Genomic DNA, 21,350 nt, shown 5'->3' on the forward strand with positions numbered 1-21,350 from the left:
AGGAATCTGTTGGCAAATCTCCTATTCTGGTCGGCTCTTGTCACAAAGCAGTTATACAGGAATTACCTCCCCTACTCAATTGATCTTTACAGCACAAAAGGAACAGGGCTGTACTCTCTGAATTCACGTTCCATTTCGTATCTCGAGATCAATGTAACAAATGTCACAAGATCGAAGTCGGAAGAATGACACTGAAAGACAAAGTAGAAGATGATATTTTCAGACTGATTTATTTTGACATTTTTCCAATATTCCAAAGACAAATAGCTTCCACAACGCTGACTGAAGCCACGCAAAACGTTCAAGTTTGCTAATGCTCCATCTCGCCAGTTCTCATAGATCCCAAAGCTATCTGTGACTGTACTGACACTTTACAATAGTTATCACAGACTTACATAAGACAAAGTTTATGGCCTAAGCAAAATCCGTTTAAACTAATGAGGAAAGGTAGTACACAACAAACAAGCCTGTAAATCATAGCGTTTCTTAAGAAAGCAAAACTAAGACCAAATGGAACGAGATCAGAAAGTTGTCTTTCTTGTGACATCTCTCAGTGAAGCCATAGGCCCCTACAAGTGACCGGTGTGCTGACACTAAATCTGACCAGTGAGGCAAGAAAGTATCATGAATTATGGTGGAATTGGCACATCATAAGGCGTGTGGTCTGTCAAGGAAAACCGATCGGCAGCGTTAGTGGCCAGAGAAAGGTGATATGAATAATGAAAAATATGCGTTGTTCCGAAAAGATCATACTCATTAATCGTTATATATTTTATCTGTCAGACTGGCACTATTTGATGCTGCGCATGCACACGTGAAATTGTCTCATTACCCTATTATAGGGTGGCTGGCCACAATTGTGAGCCTTTGCATGAATCCAGTACAGTTTGACTACTTGTGGACAGATTCTCACCAAATTCTCATTGCGAAAATTTTCCTGACTAATTCGATCGCGGCCAGTGTTATGGACTGTCGCAGATTCCAGTTAACAGTTTGAACAACAATATTCATTATATCGTGAAGAGTTTGCCTGAAATGCTTAAGCAAAAAGTGTTCAGTCGTTGCAGGGTGTAAAATAACAAAATCACATGCTACGATTCTACGTAATATCTTAAACATTCTACTGGGCTTTTTTCAGTATACAAGTCTCCTGCCGTTTACTTCTTTCCCTCTGTGAAACAGGTTTGGAATCTATGTTAGCAGCTGAAATTCATCCCACCTGGGCGACTCACAGTGACTCGGGCATCACATTTATTGTAGCGTAGCGTGACGATAGGTGTAATTGACTCTTTCTGGATAGGGGGGGGGGGTCCATCATCGAAGGGGTTAGCAATGACTCAGGAGCCTCCCACCAATGCGGTCGCTGTGAGTTCAAGTCCAGCTCATGCTGGCTTCCTCTCCGGCCGTGTGTGGGAAGGTCTGGCATCAACCTGCGGATGGTCCTGGGATTCCCCCGGGCTCTATCCGGTTTCCTCTCACCATAATGCTGACTGCCGTTGTATAAGGGAAAAATTAAATAAATGAATAAATAAATAAATAAATCTGGATACGTATGTTAGTCGATGGCACAATACATTGTGTCTACAAGACAATGTATCAAGCAGTTTTATTGACCCCAAATATCATGCACAGAATCCTGGAATCCTCTGTATCAATGAAAGATTTATAGTCAAACCATTCTGCCTCTTCACAAATGTGTTTAATTTCTTTATTCTGAAACAACAACAACAAAAAGAAAATTTTTTCCTTGCGGTAAAACCTTTTAAAATCTTTTCTATTCGTAGAACGCACAAGATATCTTCCGATCTGGAGTCCATTACCACCGATAGAAGACTGAGTGTTACAACATTTGGATTTTTACTATGCGTATGTCGTCTTTACGGCCAGCTTCTCTGGGACACAATCTCGCCTAAATTACCGTTGCAAATGACAGATGTGTGGACAGGCTCAGAAACAGTGACAATATCAATAGACTGGTGACAGAATAAAGCAATGATTTATGTCCTGTTATCACGGTCAGCTAATTTCTGTATACAGACTCTTTAAAGGGACCAGCTCGATTTAATGCGACAACCAATGATAAAGACTAAATGCACGCCTTTGGATTTCATATCCGCCTGACGTAATCGATGGAAGCTATCAAATAGCTAACACAATCTTACATCATGTAGCAAAATTGTCTGCTTAGCCATTTGTCAAACTGAGCTTTGTAAGCAGTCCAATCCACAGCTAAAGTAATAAGAGCAATAATGCAGACATGTCTGTTATAGCAAGAACTACCATTTAGCATTAAATTAATTGTTTGCGTTCTAGAGTGTACCAGAATTTGTGATCTTCGTATCCATGCAGCTGTTCATACGTTCAACAGTTATCATGGTTCACATGCTTGTGCTTACTAACTACGTTACTTGTATTCCTCTGCGTACTTGTTTTAGTTTATCATTAACGAAGCTTTGGGTTTATGGTGAAGAGAGAAAAAATCATCAAATGGTGGCCGACATAACAGAACTAGGTCGAATGTTCGGACGTCAGTTATCCTTTATACTGCTATTTCATGTTTCAGTAACACGAACGCCATGCGAGAGACGACGACTTATGACTAGTTTGCCGCGAGAAAAGCATACCAATTGATACTTTACTGGTATGTAGTTGTTAATTCAGTTTCTGATACTGTTGTTACTGTTGTTAATACAACAATTAAATTAAACTTAGTTTGTGTCTAGTTCTCATTGCGGGATAGTGCGTCCACGAAAGAAGCTCGGTAATCCAAAATACGAATTCTTGAAAAATTTGATAACTATGCGTTATTATGCCCTCCATCACCGTACAGGTTCTAGAAGTTAATGTTAATGTTATAAAACTGTAGAAACATCACCACTGCACGACAACAAAATAAGGAGATATTCATTCTCGATCACAACAAGAGACGAAGTATATTCTCTAACCGTGTAAGCTTCGTTTAGATTACTTTTAAAACCGACCTCATGTCTTTTATGCAGTTTTTGTGCATTCAATTTTTTTTGGCTGATTCACTTTTTGTCTGTATGGATCGAAAATACTCACGTGTGGTTCGTCAACAAGCACTTCGCCAACTGGTTCCGTTACATGTCACACTATCTTCACTGCATGATGCCCGTCCTGCTGAAATAATTTTTTGGCAGTGTATAAAAAAGTAATATCTGTTTTCGCTCTTGAAGTAAAATTCATCCTGACATTTCAAGTTAAGTTGTTTCCAAGTTATTGACTTCGATTATTCCTCTGACAAAATAAACACTCCAACATTTTTAATCCAGGTTCATGTTTGTTTAAACCCAGTGATACTGTAATTAGAAAGTCATATATGTTCATCTGTCAGTGCTTGTGGTGCCTTAATTGGTGAGACTAAACGGTCGACCACGCTCGTCTGGCCATTTGCTCTGTTAACGTTCGCTGAAGAACACTCGGCTTCCAGGAATATATGATGTGTATAGTCTGTACCCCATATGAGGGAAAAGCGTCTCGGTAATTTTTGCCAAAGGTCTGTGGTCATAGATTCACAATAAAAATTTTCACAATGATAAAAAATATGCTTTGGTCTTGGCTGATGCAAAATGAGATCACTGAAGAGGATTGGGTTGTCATATGTACAAAAGACTCTCCTTATAGGTGAGGACAGTAGAGCATGTTCTTTAACATGAAGTGTAAGCCGAATTAGGAATTTGTTGATAAAGCTGCTAATCTCATAAACTCAAGCCACAATTTTCTATCTGATTCTATCTGATTGATGTTTTACGCCGTACTCAAGAATATTTCACTTATACGACGGTGGCCAGCATTATGGTGGGTGGAAACCGGGCACAGCCCGGGGGAAACCCACGACCATCCGCAGGTTGCTGGCAGACCTTCCCACTTACGGCCGGAGAGGAAGCCAGCATGAGCTGGACTTGAACTCACAGCGACCGCATTGGTGAGAGGCTCCTGGGTCATTACGCTGCGCTAGCTCGCTAATCGACTGAGCCACGGAGGCCCCCCCCCCCACAATTTTCAGTTATACATAAAAAATTGCACGATTTACCTCCCTTTACAATTTAGACACATCAGCTCAAAACAACGATGTATTGATGTTAACTGCCATTATTTCTTTCGGTGTAAGTCGGTGTAAGACTTATCACAAGAATGAATTTGAAAGAAGTGCATGTAGTAGATGATTTTATGAATCTAATTTATACGCACATTTTTGAAATATCACAAACACAGCCATTTAAGCTTGCACTACATGCGCCAAAGGAAAGATGAATTTACCCCCGTGGCGTGTGATAGTTCTTACAGCTTGCTATAAGTTAAAAATTTAGAACTACAGACACATTTCATATTTTGAAATATAGGCATCATCTGTGTACTGGTCATGTTTCTATGAAAAGTAAATAAAGTGTATGTGTCAAAGTAGTTTAAAACAAAAGGAGATACTTTTCATACACACAGTAAACGTATATAAATCAGTCCAGGACATATTTTTCGTGAACAGTCTAGCGCCCCGATATTTTGTTACAGTGCAAAATGTTTTCGTTTTTAATGTAAGAGATTCGGCACTCTCAACGGTTACTCGTATCCAGAATAAGCCAGCTGGTATAGTAAAATGCTTGGACGTGGAATAAACATGGGAATCAAATTCACGGGCGTTTAATAAAGCTGCAAAACCCGACCTTCAGTCACAACTAGCAGAGCGACTGAATTTCTTTCACTTCTGTACAGTAATAATAATAATAATAATAAAACATGTACTTTGGTATCTGCCAGCACTGAGAGGTTTGAACAAGGACACAAGACTGATTTGAGTGGTGCTAGTATAATGTGACTGGATGAGGTGTCATGCCTGGTGTTTTCAGTATGATATTCAGTGGCGACACCACTTTGGCGGCATTGAATCCGCCACAAAAAGACACAGTATATGTACTCATGCACAATGATTCCTTGCCGTCATATGACTTAAGCATCGCTAAGTATACAGCGTAAAAACCCAAGGAAACATACATATACCTATCTGGCATTTGCTTCCAATAAAATTCTTTGAGTATTCCCAAAAAGAAACCTCTGGCAGACATTGATGACGGGAATGTAAAGCCATGCACAAGGCTTAGTATACAGGCGTGGGAATTAAAAAAGAGGTTATCGTTCTGAATCTGGAAACAAGCGCCATTAAGAGCCTCACATCGCCATGTCACAACACGACAGCAAAATGCCCATTGGCCTGACTCTCACTATTTGACATTGCACGCATGTCCAGGAATGACCTGTTTATACACGATGTAATATCCGAAATGACCTCATTATATACGATGTCACATCAGAAATGACCTGGTTATAAATGATATCATATTAGAAATGATATCATTATACCTCATATCACCCCTGAGCGCAGCTGTCGCCCCAAAAGGTATTCCAACAGACGGTTGCAAACAACTAAAAATCTATACCGTCTTCGGCATATTGCTCTCAGGGAACGTACAGTAAACGTCAAGACAGGCATATCCGCGTTCGGATTTAGCGTGTATGTATGGTACCCATAAGCTGTATGTTCTTGGCTTCTGTTTGGGTGATGTCAGTTATCTAGTCGTGTTATAAAATCGATCCAAATAGCCACTGGCATTATACATGTGCATCAAACAAAGTGTATTGTAGGGATGAAAGTTTAAACTACACAAAACCACCACTCACGGCCATCCGAACTTGGCCAAGCTAGCATGTGGTACAAGAACCAAATTCTGGATCACTGTACATGCTAACACATTACGGCAAATTTCCGCACGGGTTAATAAAAAAAGTTGACATGACTTACATCCCCTTGTCAAGAGAAGTTAAATCGCCTGTTTTCATAACCAGTCCATTGTTACACTATATACAGGAAATGGCATGGTGACCCATCAATCAAATTGAACATAACCATAATGCCAAACGAAACCATATATCTGCGGTGTAGCATAGGGTTCCTTTCCGTGTAACAACTCCAATGCTTCACCTTCTATGGTCGTTAACTTGTGCTGATTAAGGCTTGATATACCCTACTTATCTTAAGAATTTTTCCGGGATTTTTCAGAGATTGATCAAGAATATACTCAAGAACAACGCTGTCAAATAATTATCATATTATCAATGTAATGATAATGATTATTCTCAAAGTATATTGAATTTAATCATTTGTTTAAGAAAAAAGGTTGGATTTTCCGAGTAAAATGCCAAATGATATTTAACATAGCAAATGCAGTGAAAGCTTAGTCCTTCTGGAAATGAATGTATTAAAAATGTAAAACTGTGTTGAAATTTCATTGGATTAGAATAGAAAGAGGCGTCTAAAGCTTGCGTTCGAGGCACGTCCGTTTGTCCGGCATTTTTCTCAGGCAATTTACTCGAGCGTTCATCGCCTTCTGTTCCTGTTGTCCTCTTACACGTTTCGTCATCATCTCTTCATTTTGTCCTCTTGCACGTTCTCCACCTGCTGTTCATCTTGTTCTCTTGGACTTTCGCCACCTGCCGTTCATTTTGTCCTCTTAGACGTTCGCCATTCTCTGTTCATCTTGTCCTCTAGACGTTCACCATTCTCTGTTCATCTTGTCCTCTAGGCATTCACCATTCTCTACTCATCTTGTCCTCTTAGACGTTCACCATTCTCTATTCATCTTGTCCTCTTGCACCTTCACTACTATCTGTTCATCTTGTCTTTTTGCACGTTCGTCGCCTTCTGGTTCTTTGTCTTTTTGCACGTTCGTCACCTTCTGTTGCTGTTGTCCTCTTGGGCCTCCTCCACCATCTGTTCATCTTGTCCTCTTGGACGTTCGCCATTCTGTGTTCATCTTGTCCTCTTAGACGTCCGCCATTCTCTGTTCATCTTGTCCTCTTAGACGTTCACCATTCTCTACTCATCGTGTCCTCTTGCACCTTCGTTGCTATCTGTTCATCTTGTCTTTATGCACGTTCGTTGCCTTCTGTTCATCTTCTCTTTTTGCACGTTCGTCACCTTCTGTCCCTGATGTCCTCTTCCACGTTCGTCACCTTCTGTTGCTGTTGTCCTCTTGGGCCTCCTCCACCTTCTGTTCATCTTGTCCTCTTAGACATTCACCATTCTCTGTTCATCTTGTCCTCTTAGACGCTCACCATTCTCTATTCATCTTGTCGTCTTGCACTTTCACTACCATCTGTTCATCTTGTCTTTTTGCACATTCGCCACCTTCTGTTCCTGTTGTCTTTTTGCACATTCGCCACCTTCTGTTCCTGTTGTCTTCTTGCACTCTCGTCACCTTCTATTCCTGCTGTCCTCTTGCACGTTTGTCACATTCTGTTCCTGTTGTCCTCTTGCACTCTCGTCACCTTCTGTTCCTGTTGTCCTCTAACACGTTCGTCACCTTCTGTTCCTGCTGTCCTCTTGCACGTTCGTCACCTTCTGTTCCTGTTGTCCTCTTGCACTCTCGTCACCTTCTGTTCCTGTTGTCCTCTTGCACGTTCGTCACCTTCTGTTCCTGTTGTCCTCTAACACGTTCGTCACCTACTATTCCTGTTGTCATCTTGCACATTCGTCACCTTCTGTTTCTGCTGTCCTCTTGCACATTCGTCACCTTCTGTCCTCTTGCACGTTCGTCACCTACTGTTCCTGTTGTCCTCTTGCACATTTGTCACCTTCTGTTCACCTGGTCTCCTTGTTGTTATATTGCCCTCGTGGACGTTCGCCACCTGCTGTTAATCTTGTCCTCTTGGAGAGTCGCCACAATCCTTTCGTCTTAAAGTGTCCCCTTGGACGTTCGACACCATTCGGTCATCTTGTTCTTTTATATTAAGAAGTTAGTCATAAATTCTGGCAGACTTCACGTTGAGGGATTCACGATCAATAATACGAGTCGGTTGACTGGAAATACAGTAGGCCCTATAGTCTATAGACAACAGGCAAGCTAAAAATTGCCGTTGCACATGACAGATGTGTGGGCAGGCTCAGAAACAGTGACAATATCAATAGACTGGGGACAGAATACGTCAATGATTTGTGTCCTGTTATCACGGTCAGCTAATTTCTGTATACAGGCTCTTTAAAGGGACCAGCTTGATTTAATGCGACAACCAATGATAAAGACTAAATGCACGCCTTTGGATTTCATATCCGCCTGAAGTAATCGATGGAAGCTATCAAATAGCTAACACAATCTTACATCATGTAGGAAATTGTCTGCTTAGCCATTTGTCAAACTGAGCTTTGTAAGCAGTCCAATCCACAGCTAAAGTAATAAGAGCAATATTGCAGACATGTCTGTTATAGCAAGAACTACCATGTAGCATTAAATTAATTGTTTGCGTTCTAGAGTGTACCAGAATTTGTGATCTTCGTATCCATGCAGCTGTTCATACGTTCAACAGTTATCATGGTTCACATGCTTGTGCTTACTAACTACGTTACTTGTATTCCTCTGCATATTTGTTTTAGTTTATCTTTAACGAAGCTTTGGGTTTATGGTGAAGAGAGAAAAAAATCATCAAATGGTGGCCGACATAACAGAACTAGGTCGAATGTTCGGACGTCAGTTATCCTTCATACTGCTATTTCATGTTTCAGTAACACGAACGCCATGCGAGAGACGACGACTTATGACTAGTTTGCCGCGAGAAAAGCATACCAATTGATACTTTACTGGTATGTAGTTGTTAATTCAGTTTCTGATACTGTTGTTAATACAACAATTAAATTAAACTTAAGTTGTGCCTTGTTCTCATTGCGGGATAGTGCGTCCACGAAAGAAACCCGGTAATCCAAAATAAGAATTCTTGAAAAATTTGATAACTATGCGTTATTATGCCCTCCATCACCGTACAGGTTCTAGAAGTTAATGTTAATGTTATAAAACTGTAGAAACATCACCACTGCACGACAACAAAATAAGGAGATATTCATTCTCGATCACAACAAGAGACGAAGTATATTCTCTAACCGTGTAAGCTTCGTTTAGATTACTTTTAAAACCGACCTCATGTCTTTTATGCAGTTTTTGTGCATTCAATTTTTTTTGGCTGATTCACTTTTTGTCTGTATGGATCGAAAATACTCACGTGTGGTTCGTCAACAAGCACTTCGCCAACTGGTTCCGTTACATGTCACACTATCTTCACTGCATGATGCCGTCCTATTGAAATAATGCTTTTGGCAGTGTATAAAAAAGTAATAACTGTTTTCGCTCTTGAAGTAAAATTCATCCTGACATTTCAAGGAAAAATTCAGTTTGTGATAACCAGTTTCCAAGTTATTGACTTCGATAATTCCTCTGACAAAATAAAAACTCCAACATTTTAACCAAGTTTCATGTTTGTTTGTCTTTTTGCACGTTGGACGAACCCTGTTCCTGTTGTCCACTTGCACGTTCGTCTCCTTCTGTTCCTGCTGTCCTCTTGCACATTCGTCACCTTCTGTTCCTGTTGTCCTCTTGCACGTTCGTCTCCTTCTGTTCCTGTTGTCCTCTTGCACGTTCGCCACCTTCTGGTCCTGCTGTCCTCTTGCACGTTCGTCTCCTTCTGTTCCTGTTGTCCTCTTGCAAGTTCGTCACCTAGTGTTCCTGTTGTCATCTTGAACGTTCGTCACCTACTGTTCCTGTTGTACTCTTGCACGTTCGTTACCTTCTGTTCCTAATGTCCTCTTGCACATTCGTCACATTCTCTCTTCTTGCACGTTCGTCACCTACTGTTCCTGTTGTCCTCTTGCACGTTCGTCACCTACTAATCCTGTTGTCCTCTTGCATGTTCATCTCCTTCTGTTCCTGTTGTCCTCTTGCACGTTCGTCACCTACTGTTCCTAATCTCATCTTGCACATTTGTCACCTTCTGTTCACAAGGTCGCCTTGTTGTCATATTGCCCTCGTGGACGTTCGCCACCTGCTGTTAATCTTGTCCTCTTGGATAGTCGCCACAATCCTTTCATCTTGAAGTGTCCCCTTGGACGTTTGACACCATTCGATCATCTTGTTCTTTTATATGGAGATGTTAGTCATAATTCTGGCAGACTTCACGTTGAGGGATTCACGATCGATAATACTAGTCGGTTGACTGGAAATACAGTAGGCCCTATAGGCAACTTTGTCTAGTAACTTGACAACTGACAATGCCTTTGTTCTAAATGACAAGAGAAAGGGCATTCTTTTCGTAGCAGAAAGTTTTTAACTATATTAATTGTTTTCTGTCAAAACGTTTAGATATCTCATTTGGTAAATGATCAAATTGAGGAATAAGTTAACAAATTTCAGGTAGTGTGGTAGCAAATATCCCAGATGGGAACAAATCATGTCAGATATCCTACAAGTATAATAAACTTGACGCCATAACTCTTCCCATTTCTTTTCGATGCAGAGACATTGAAACTATATTTGACGATCATTAAGAAAACTGACAAACATACGTTACAATGGGAATCGAAAGGAATTACCATTCACATTGATATATAATGCCGTTCATTTCATATAATGTGCAGCGATTAATGTCTTTATCCCTTGCTTTAAAAAATCGTCATGCATGAGTTTATTCCGACATGTCTTTACCCTATATACCGATAACTCCGCGTGATTTCCTCTGAAAGCTCTTATCTACTTTTCATGCTCACCCAGAAAAGGTGTTCATTGCCATGTATGGTAAAAAAAATATGTTGACTAATGTTATGCGGATTATTCGTCAGTTTACTCCATGCAGATGCTACCAGTCATAGTTAATTAGTTAATAGACAGATGTCGACTGGCCATCCATCAGTGAATCTTCAGGCTGCAATCAAGAAGTCCACAGAACCTGGCGTCTGGCCAAAACGACATACATGTTATCCTGAGCCTGGCCAAAACGACATACATGTAATCCTGATCCTGACCAAAACGGCTTACAAGTAATCCTGAGCTTGGCCAAAACGACATACATGTAATCCTGAGATAAATCCACAGTCCAACAGCGCCAAATCTTTGTACATTCTGTAATAACGGAGTTGTGTTCCCTCGTGTTGTGCGTTGAATTTGAACTAAATATAAAAAATCAACCCAATCATATGTACGGGATGGTCTCCACAGTATCCAGCCCTTCAGTTGAATTTGTAAGAATATCACTTTATCATGTTAGCAGGGGTAATGAAAACTACACACCGATACGTGCAGACGTGTTCAACCCAAATACAGAATGCTAGGCTAACATCTGGACACAAAGACCCCCCATTACAACTTCCGTTTTTCGGGAGGGGAAAAAATTACGATGGTAACTGTGCATTTTAGAGTGTAAAGTCTTTTTTTCGCTGCCAGCCTGCCGTTTTTGGTGTACAGGTGCATGCTTGGTATCAAAATGTCAAACTGTCCAAGCTTTGGGCAGATATGAGTTTTAATGATGAAAGTTCGAAATTCTGGGCGAGAGGACACAGGGAGACAGGTGGTGATCCCTCCCAGCTGCCGACATAGAAAGGTCCAGATTTTGACGGTCAACCTATTTTTATGGCTTCTTTCTCACAGTCTGGGCCAGGTATGCACCAAAGCTTATTGGCCACGGAATGTTTGGAACTGAGCTACGGTGCTAAACGTTAACATTGTCGCTTATGGAAAACTAATGGGGTCTGTGGCAATCTACATGTTTGCATGCAGACAGAAGAGGTGTTCGTCGGGCTTGAGCGCCTTCGTGATCAAGGGGAGACTACTACTACTACACAGGTAGATACTCGCATGAATAATAAACACGTTGTGCTACCGCTTTTCACAGTATCCAAGTTCCAATTATTTGTTGAACACACACACAGACAAATAAATGCGTATAGCGTATATACATAGTTTTATGAATACTGATACACACGTTACCAAACTTATGGTTGGCATACAAACCAGCATATCCGTAGTATTATCCTCTGTTTAAGGAAAACTTACACAGCAAGTTAATAGTACAGCGCTTGTAAGATGATGGCGGGACAATAAATTCTATCTCCATGATAAGATATGGTCATCTGGAACATCATACCTTTTACATTCCGAATAACCTGTGCATAACCACCTCATGATCATTAAGTGGAGGATGGATATGATTTTGTGGTGGAAAAGATTAACATTTTTTGCCTATATAAAATAACATTGCATAAATATTGAATGCAGAAATACAATAAAGACATGTAAATAAGAATGGTGAGAATATTAGATGTGATGAAACTTTCTCCTCACATACTACTGTCAGCTGCTTTCAGACGTATTTTGAAACTCTAAAAGTAGTAAATAACTGCCATATTTTATGTACTTGATAGGTGTTTAAACATTGTACTCAAGAACATTACCCTTTACAAGAGGGTTCAGGGTTCACATCCATAGCCATGAATTAATACCAGACAAGCTTCCTGACCTAAAGCCACACAAGAACCATTGATTTATTTGTTTATTTCACTGAGGTTTTATGTTGTGCTCAGGGATATTTTCATTAAACAACAGCAACCAGCGTTATCATGGGAGGAAACTTATCAGAGCCTCTGGGCAAGCCCACTGCCATCTGCAGGTAGCTCTCAGGCCTTCCCATGTACATGTATGACCGGAGAGGAAGCCAGCAGGAGCTGGTTTTGAACTCACAGCCATTGGATTGATCAGAATCTCCTGGGTCACTGTTCTGCGCTAACCACTAGGTTGAACCTTTGAGAGCAGGGCTCCAGCCAGAGACCTCCGCCAAGACTATATGCTCATTTACATTAAACTGAAAAGATTTATTTGTGCTCTTGGTAATGTACATGTATATCCAAAAAAAACAAAAAACAAACAAACAAATAAATAATTTAAAAAATCATTGATGTCAAAGTACCAGAAAATAGGATTTGTTCTTTGAATTTAGCACTTAAAATCGTATTTTATAGGTAAAAAATTAGATGCAATTTCAAAAAGCCCCAATTTGTAGAAGTACATGTGTAAATGCTCAAGCATGAAAGCTGAATTTTTTACCCATTCACAGTCTTCCTCTGTTAGTATTATCAACCAATGAACAATGTCTTTTTTCACCATTAGGAGATTTTTTTTTTTTTTTTTTTTTTTTTTGATTGGTGTTTTACGCCGTACTCAAGAATATTTCACTTATACGACGGCGGCCAGCATTATGGTGGGTGGAAACCAGGCAGAACCCGGGGGAAACCCACGACCATCCGCAGGTAGCTGACAGACCTTCCCACATACAGCCGGAGAGAAAGCCAGCATAAGCTGGACTTGAACTCACAGCGACCGCATTGGTGAGAGACTCCTGGGTCATTACGCTGTGCTAGCGCGCTAACCAACTGAGCCACGGAGGCCCCACACCATTAGGAGAATGGACACAAAGAGCTTCATGGTCTTTCCAGATTTACAAACTTCAAAACTGTGCACAATGAGTCTATCACGAACATTTCCTTCTCTGTTTGCCACATATCACACAGAGCAGATTAAGAGCTAAGATACTCACTGACAGCGCATATACACATTAACATAAATGAAATGATATATGTGAGGTGAGCACTTATGCTTAACAATAAAGGCATACGATGACTGAAACTGTCCCAGCTGAGCAACGTGAATTTCGAGAAGATAAAGCATTAGTAAGTTTGCTTTCACATTTCATCATCACTTAACATTAAGTCCTCTTCAGGGAAATCGCCCACTGTAACTGTCCCTGGTTTCACAAAACCTCCATACTTTGGTGGACACTCAAAGTACCGTTTTCCCTTGACACTGCAAGGAGACACAGGTGGAATTTTCAGCATACAGAGACATTAGAGTATGAGATATTACTTTGTTTACTGTTTCAAAACGTACTATAAAACATGGAATACAGTGGCCTATGACTTTGGTTTAAAACCTCCCATCAAAATAAAATACCCCAAAAAGTGCCAGTCAGTCACTGAGTCACCAATATCTCTCAACATGGATGCTGCGCTTATATATATATATATATATATATATATATTTGAATTAATTCCAAAACATCCATCATTTTAAATACTAGGATGTCTATTTTATTTGATTTGTGTTCTACACTCTTTACTTCCCCCTCAAGAATATTTCATTTACACCACAACGGCCAGCATTATGGTGGAAAAAACCCGAAAAGATCCCCACAACCATCTGCAGGATGCTGAAAGACCTTTCCACATACAATCGGAGAGGATGAGAGCATGAGCTGGACTAACCATGCTAACCACCAGGCCATGGAGGCCCCTATGAGCTTGACTGACTACTGAAAATTTGGTATAAGGGAGGCCAGGTAAAAAATTTTGACTGCTCCAACGAAATTGAACTTTTAGCTTAGGCAAAGTAGTCATCACTAAGGAACAACTCAGAAATAAATTTTCCCTTACAAATTTATTTTCTTTATTGGTGTTTAAAGCCACACTCAAGAATTTGTTCATGTACAGTGTACAGTGACAGTCAGGTATATAGATGGTGGAAACCTGTGACTGCCTGGCTCAGTAAATATCCACCTTTTGCCATATATGTAAACCTTCTGACCTTATCAAAAGCTGATAGCTGAACTTGACCTTATGACCTCAATGGTCAGGGGCTGATTAGCTGCCATAAGAACAGTGCTTCAGACAAATTCATTCCACTGCATACCACAATGTGTGTATTAAGCTCCTAACAAGAGATATGAGATAACTGTACCTTCCATCATTCTTTCCTGTCGGCTCATCATACTGTACACCCACCCAGTAACCTGGCTGAAAATCAGTCAGTCCTGTTAAGGGAAAGAACAATAAATAAATTTATTTATTCACTTACATCTGGTGTACAGAAGGAGATTTCATTGTCAGCCTTCAATGCTCATGTCACATTTTCAGCAAGAACATTAGCAAGTTTCAAGAGGTGTGCTGGCTGAATACAAAGGGCTGCCTATTCTGCTCATATTGTATTTCAGCTTTATACATGATGGGATATTTCACTCATATGATACTACATAAAAATTTAATGGGTTAGCAAGAACAGAGTGTTATCCTTATTAAACCTCCTGAACAACATAAACTGATAACAGTACTGTAGAGGTTAATGTAGACAGTGATATTGAGTGCTCAGGGCCCACTCTCTGATCTGACAATGCAGGGAGACATTTATACTGCTGACTTGGTGTGTCCTGCTTTAACATCTGTGTTGCAAAATCAGGACTTTATTGCAACCTGACAAAACTTTACAGCTGGCCCACGTGCACAGTATCACATATGATATTTTTACTTCAGGCTGTGGTGGTGCAGTCAGCAGATGAAGGTTCTGTCTTGTAAGCAGCAAATTTGGAGTTCAATCCTGTGTCCTGTCATACTAAAGACTTTAATATCTGTAGCCTTAGTACCACCTGAATTGGCGCTCAGCGTAAGTGTCAGTGTTGTGTCTAGTGGCTTCGGAATGGCATTGCAATGAGGCACCACTGATAGTATGTCGGGACAGGGACATTGATATTAGTCCCAATCTAACAAACACTCATTTCCTGGAAAACTGACGAGTAATAAATGCATGCTACACAATATCACAAAAGAGAAACAAACAGATAGTTTCTCCCTGGAGCAATGAAATGATGGAACAACACAGATCATGTTGCCCCTTGACATGAAATCTAAATATTTTAAACCTCAGAAAAATTCTGTAGCTTATATTTTAGAAAATTGCAGGGTTGGCCTTGTTCTGGGCAAAATGTATTCCTTATCTGTTGTCTTTTCCTTCAAGCTCAATATGCGGACACTCACCAACATATTTAACAGTTCCTCTTCTTGACATCTGGCCTGGAACAGCCACCTCACACCTAGGAATACAAGGATTACCACTGGTTGCATCATGGATTAATGATTAGTTATTAATGATGATGACCCAATGCTGTAGTATACGGGAGTTAAATCTCACTACGGTCACATAAACATATTAAATATATGTCAACCCATTCTCGAACAGGGAATTTTCTCTCTTCACTTGCTCTACAATTTACTTGCCTTTTTGATTGGTATTTTACACCGTACTCAAGAATACATTTATATGGAGGTGGCCAGAATTATGATGGGAGGAAACCCAGCAGAATCTGGAGGAAACCCACGACCATCTGCAGGCTGTTGACAGACCTTCCCACATACAGGCCAAGAGAAAGCCAGTTTGAGCTGGACTTGAACCCACAGCGACTGCATTGGTGAAAGGCTCATGAAAAGGGTCATTGTACCACGCTGGCACGCTGATCAAGGAGTCCATGGAGCGTGGTTGGTCTGGAAATTAAGCAGCCTGCTGTGGTGACATCAGTGGTGATAGCTGTTGACACAACTTTGTTAAGCTGGTCCTGCAGTCCAAGTATGTCCATTGATGTTATTCCCTAATACTCCCAGCTACTGATGGAATTATGCATAAACCACAGGGGTTTATAAATATAGAATATACCTGAAAATGAAAACCTTTGTCTCAGCTTTTTGGCATATCTTTTTTTATTTTCCTTAAAACTGTACTCTTTGTTTTATAGTGCTTCTTCATGTATCCTTTGTGTATGTATGTTATATTTTGTACTTCAATTCCTCATGAATCTAACCTGTCTCCAACTCTGATACTCTCAGCTAACTTCTTTTCCTTTTCCTCTTTCTGTGCCTTTTCTTCATCCAACCTCTTTTGTTCTTCAGGATCAACTTCTCTGAACCGTCCTAGTTTATTTCGCTCTTTAAATGCTTTCACAGAATCTATAACAAAGACACAATGACTTATCATTCAACTTAAGATAAGGTTTTTGCAGTACATATAAACATCATAATTACTGTTACAATTAAGCAATTCTTAGCTTCTTTATTTCAAAATGTTATAAAAATATATATAATTTAAAAATATTCAATGTTCATCAGTCGGATTGAGAAGGTTTTGAGGTCATATTCATATATAATCGAGGGAAATAAGTCAAAGAAGAGAGGTAACTCTTTCTAACATACATGACATTATATCCAAGAAATGTGGATTTCTTTTGCTGACTATGGGCATTGGGCAGCCACATGTTCTGTTACTCTTATTTTAATTACACAAGTTCACACATTTTAAAAAATGTACAGTTAGCTGCACTTTATTCCCTGCCAGGGTACAAGAAGCATATACGAAATCATGATTCACCATGAAAATACTTGCACATGACATGGATATAGGCCATTGAAAAAACTAATGTAAACTTTGGAGTTATCAAATAATTATACATCTGTGATGAAAAGTGAAGTTCATCACCAGTTTATGCTTCACCTGTTCTTTGGTCATACTCCTCTGCAGTCAGTTCAAACTTTTCTACTTTTGACACATCTTCAAATTCCCCAGTGCGCAGTGATGAATCAACCACCTTTCAACATATATGTTTACACAAAAATCTCTGTATTTAAAAGATCATGGTGAATAGCAGTGCTGACCCCGAATTAAATAAAGAAATAATCTGGGAATCTGTTAAATAGTCATTCTTCAGCATAAGGGCTAGGGCTCACTTTCTCACACATCAGAAATCAATTTGTCAAGACTCTTCTCACAACTCAAATGTCCTAATGACATATTATCCTGGGCCACATTACTTTTCAGCTTCGGAGTCTTTGGTTTTACAATTTTTTACAATAGTGGGCTGTCTACTTTCATAAGCAACAATCTTTCTCAAGTGAGCTAAACAAATATAACAAAATCTAGAACAGAAAAAAAATATCAAACCAAAATAAAAATGACATATATAAATTGCAATTGTGCATTCTTTTATGAAGATATTTAGAATATCATTACGTTTTGAATACACTACTCGATGTTTTTTCTTATCTGAACTTGCCTACAAGGCTTAAATTTACTACTTACACAGTACTACAAACACATCAGTCTCAGAAAAAAAAATCAAGAAAACCTGCAGTTCTTCTTTTCTCCTTAACCCCTCAATCAAAAAATGGCTTACATGTAATCTCATGCCATCCTCTACAGGATATGATCCAAACATAGCATTATCATTGTCCAGTTCACAGATCAGTTTGTTGTCTTTAGTGTACAACTCAAGTTTCATTGAGCCTGTTGATGACCCAGTTAGCAGTTCCAATTTTCCCTGTGAGAACACAACAGTATATCATTTAAACTTAAAGGTACTACGAGTGGGGGATGGGGAGAGATATGTGTGTGTGTGTGTGTGTGTGAGGTGGGGGGGGGGGAGGTGTCAGTTAAAAAAAAAATAAACAGAAAGTTACACATGTAGTTTATTCCTGTTTGTAATTACGTTTGTAATTTTTGCAGTTACTTGATTTCTTTTAACACAATACTCAAGAATTTTCAATTACATGAATAGGGTGGCAGTCAATTTTATAACTGGTGGACACAGGAGTGTCCCAGGTAATCCACTGATCTTTGGTAAGTAAAAGATTACTTTTCAAGCTGGTTCAGAATTGGGCGCAATTGTGTCCCAGTGTAGCAAAATGAAACTTCAACTCTGTACAGGCTGTCACACCTGACTGCACATCCATTCATTGTAGAGTAAAACTTTTGGAGTTACTCCACACACACACACTGCTCAATAAACACACACAAGCCACGTATTCCAGTGCATTGTCCTAATTCTCTGTGACCATAATGATAGATTTTTTTATTTATTTGATTGGTGTTTTACGCCGCACTCCACTTTTCACTTGTACAATGGCAGCCAGCAGTATGATGGGAGGAAACCGGGCAGAGCTCAGGGAAAACCCATGACCATCCGCAGGTTGCTGGCAGACCTTCTCACTTATGGATGGAGAGGAAGCCAGCATGAGCCGACTTGAACTCACAGCGACCGCATTGGTGAGAGGCTCCTGGATCATTACACTGTGCTAGTGTGCTGACCAACTGAGCTGCGGAGGCCCCCTCCCATAAGGACAGATGTAAGTTGTATAAGTTTCTTGTCTCTAAAGTTGTGTGCAGTACTTCATCTAAGAATTAAGGTATGCCTTTTCCACATGGTTAATTGTCCATTCAACAGTGTTTTGATAATTTTATTTTACTAGTATGAGGTCAATGATTTGAAATTTCTCATGACCTTATGTCGTCAAAGCTGTCAATTGTCAAAATTCACATAAAATGTACTGGGCCTAAATAATGCAAAGAACAAAAAAAAAAAACATCCCATTCTCTTCACTCTACAAGTTATGTAGCTAACTGAAATGGGTTACCATTGGAATGACACAGGCTTTGGAGATAATTATGTAGCACTAGGTAAAAACAGTAGCAAGGCCATCTGTGACAAGCAACAGATTCGCGCTTCTGTAGTTAACCCTGTCCGTAGTTAACATCAAGACTGATTGTTAATTTTCAAAACACGTTTACAACTACAGCCTGACTGCCCAACAAACATCTTGAACAAAAATAAGTGCAACTACGATGGCAAATTCCCTCGAACCTTCAAATTAGCAATGGTAAGATCTTTCGGGAACCTCCTTTCGCTGCCGAAACTGTTCACAGAACTAGTCACTGTAACGTGGACTAATGCCTGTGTAATCACAGAGTATTCCTCCGTCATGATGTTTACGTTTAATTTAACCTGTTTTTAAGCCCATACGACCGACACAAAATCTACAAAAAAGATACAGGTGGATGACTCAACGCGTCGCGCAGATAAAATCAGCGTGTTATAAATTCGTCTGCATTGTCCATACGGAATTTCATTGCAAATCTCGCTCCATGTGTCACGTGACGTACTGATCATGCCAGCTTTCTGTGATTATCCTGAGTAAAGAGCCTATAGGACAGGCCGAAAATTTGGATATTAGTTTATTTGAAGAAAATCTAGTTATCATAATAACACATATTTCAAAAGCTACTTTCACTTCCTAAAATAACCTGTGATGTCACGAGAGTTGCGAAGCTCTGAGCGAGTAAAGATGGCGGCCACCGAAGAGTGGTTCGTGGGGGAAGACGGGTGCATATCCGTTGGGGAACCCACCGCCTCGGTGACGTACCACTCATCTCTGAACACGATAATAGTTGTAACAAAAGAACCGGCTTTGAAAGTCATCGATGTAACGTCTGGGTCGCTTCTGCAGAAGTCAAATTTATCAGGTAGGCAAGGTGATCACCGGGCACTCGTTACTCTGCCCGGAACTCTATGTGGGGATTTTTTTGTCGTCTGTTGTTACCGTCGCATATTTTACAAACATCGCAGTCGTACGAAAACATAGAATACGTATTCTTCTAGTCGATTTCTTCTTTAGTTTCCACGCTGCTTAATAAAAAAGATGCGACTGTCATAATGGTCAAGAGTGTTTACAAGATCTATTTGTTGTGTTGTTGTAGTACATTGATAGTAGCGTTCTTGAGGGCATTGAAACATCCGGGTAATCAGTTGTGTAATCTGACAGCTGGCAGTTTTATGAAAGTAAACAGGTAGAAGTATTAACACGCAGTTACCACAAGTTTACACACGGACCTCTGTATTTGTTTACTCACTGAAGCCATGTTTTGTTTGCTAATTTTTTTTTTCTCATTGCCCATCCCCAAACAGAAGAAATGTCAGATCATCTCTAATTCTCATTATATATGTTATCATGGATTACATAAAGTTACCATTGATGTTATATGTTACATACTTAACTAGATACTGTGTTTATATTTTAATTTATATGTTTATGAAATCTGCAACCAACCAATTGCAGATCTAGCCCTATTAGATCACTATGAATTAACTTCCCTCTAGCTTTAAGAATAGCACATTTCCTTATTTGGCAACATACTTTCATATTCTGAAAAATGGCTAAATTTTCCTGTCGCATACAACTTTTTGTCTAGGCTGTCAGAATAGTTTACATGTTTTTGCTTATCATTTATGTGGTTTAACACTGATGTTAAAAGTAAAATAGAGCCAGAAATGAAAAGGGTGTCAATATTAGGCCTGCAGAGGTGGTGTTGTAGTGTAATTTATTCTAAGTTCATTTGCCATTATCTGCAAGCGTTAAATGTGATTTAAGTAAAACTTTTATGCATTAACTATAACGTCTATCCAACGGGATGGATACTTTTAATGGATAAATTTTAATACTGACAGGTTTAGGGTGAGATCAGATAATTGTTTATGTGACTTTGTCACTTTCTAATGTGACCTGATGAGCAGTCATATCTGATCAGAGATGGGCAGATAAATGTCATTCAAAATATCACCATGTGGCATGTGATGTGGCACCAGTTTCAAACATAAATTAAGTCCCAGGCTTTGTGCTGGTGACGCCGTGATCAGCTGTGCGCCATCACTGTTTTCTCTCTTGCCTGATGAAGGAATCTGGTGTTAATTTTAGCCAAGAAACGTATTGTCAACATAAACGTACTGTATTTCTGCTGTTTTTTCATGTGAAAGTGCATTTTCAGAAGCATGTAAAGGCTTTTAAATTATACTTTTGATGCCATGACTTTTTCTGATCAGGAATT

The 21,350-nt window shown here is 39.7% G+C and overlaps 2 protein-coding genes across 4 annotated transcripts in view; one reads left to right on the forward strand and one right to left on the reverse strand.

The window, feature by feature from the left end:
- Nucleotides 1-13,009: 13,009 nt before the first annotated feature.
- On the reverse strand, nt 13,010-19,612 carry LOC135466783 (tubulin-folding cofactor B-like). The gene is made up of 7 exons (XM_064744469.1): nt 19,333-19,612; nt 17,869-18,012; nt 17,190-17,283; nt 16,504-16,648; nt 15,686-15,741; nt 14,616-14,688; nt 13,010-13,685 (listed from the first exon to the last, which is right to left on the reverse strand). The coding sequence occupies exons 1-7, from the start codon at nt 19,450-19,452 to the stop codon at nt 13,565-13,567; spliced, it is 753 nt and encodes a 250-aa protein (XP_064600539.1). The 5' UTR covers nt 19,453-19,612; the 3' UTR covers nt 13,010-13,564.
- A 195-nt stretch (nt 19,613-19,807) lies between these two features.
- LOC135469102 (baculoviral IAP repeat-containing protein 6-like) overlaps nt 19,808-21,350 on the forward strand; it is a 51,651-nt gene continuing 50,108 nt past the window's right edge. For all 3 annotated transcript variants that reach the window (XM_064747630.1, XM_064747631.1, XM_064747633.1), the window contains exon 1: nt 19,808-19,991. In XM_064747630.1, the coding sequence (XP_064603700.1) occupies nt 19,814-19,991 (178 nt within the window). In that variant the 5' untranslated portion in view covers nt 19,808-19,813. The remainder of the gene's footprint in view (nt 19,992-21,350) is intronic.

The sequence above is a fragment of the Liolophura sinensis genome, chromosome 6, assembly GCF_032854445.1.
Source record: "Liolophura sinensis isolate JHLJ2023 chromosome 6, CUHK_Ljap_v2, whole genome shotgun sequence".
Taxonomy (NCBI): domain Eukaryota; kingdom Metazoa; phylum Mollusca; class Polyplacophora; order Chitonida; family Chitonidae; genus Liolophura; species Liolophura sinensis.

Bases quoted from the DNA above. Each gene is read 5' to 3' on its own strand.
- LOC135466783 (XM_064744469.1), bottom strand. From the start codon at position 19,452: ATGACGGAGGAATACTCTGTGATTACACAGGCATTAGTCCACGTTACA. The intron at 18,013-19,332 runs GTTCGAGGGAAT...GTGTTCTCACAG, and splicing joins TTACCATTGCTAATTTGAAG to GGAAAATTGGAACTGCTAAC. The intron at 14,689-15,685 runs GTGAGTGTCCGC...TTCCCTTAACAG, and splicing joins AGGAACTGTTAAATATGTTG to GACTGACTGATTTTCAGCCA.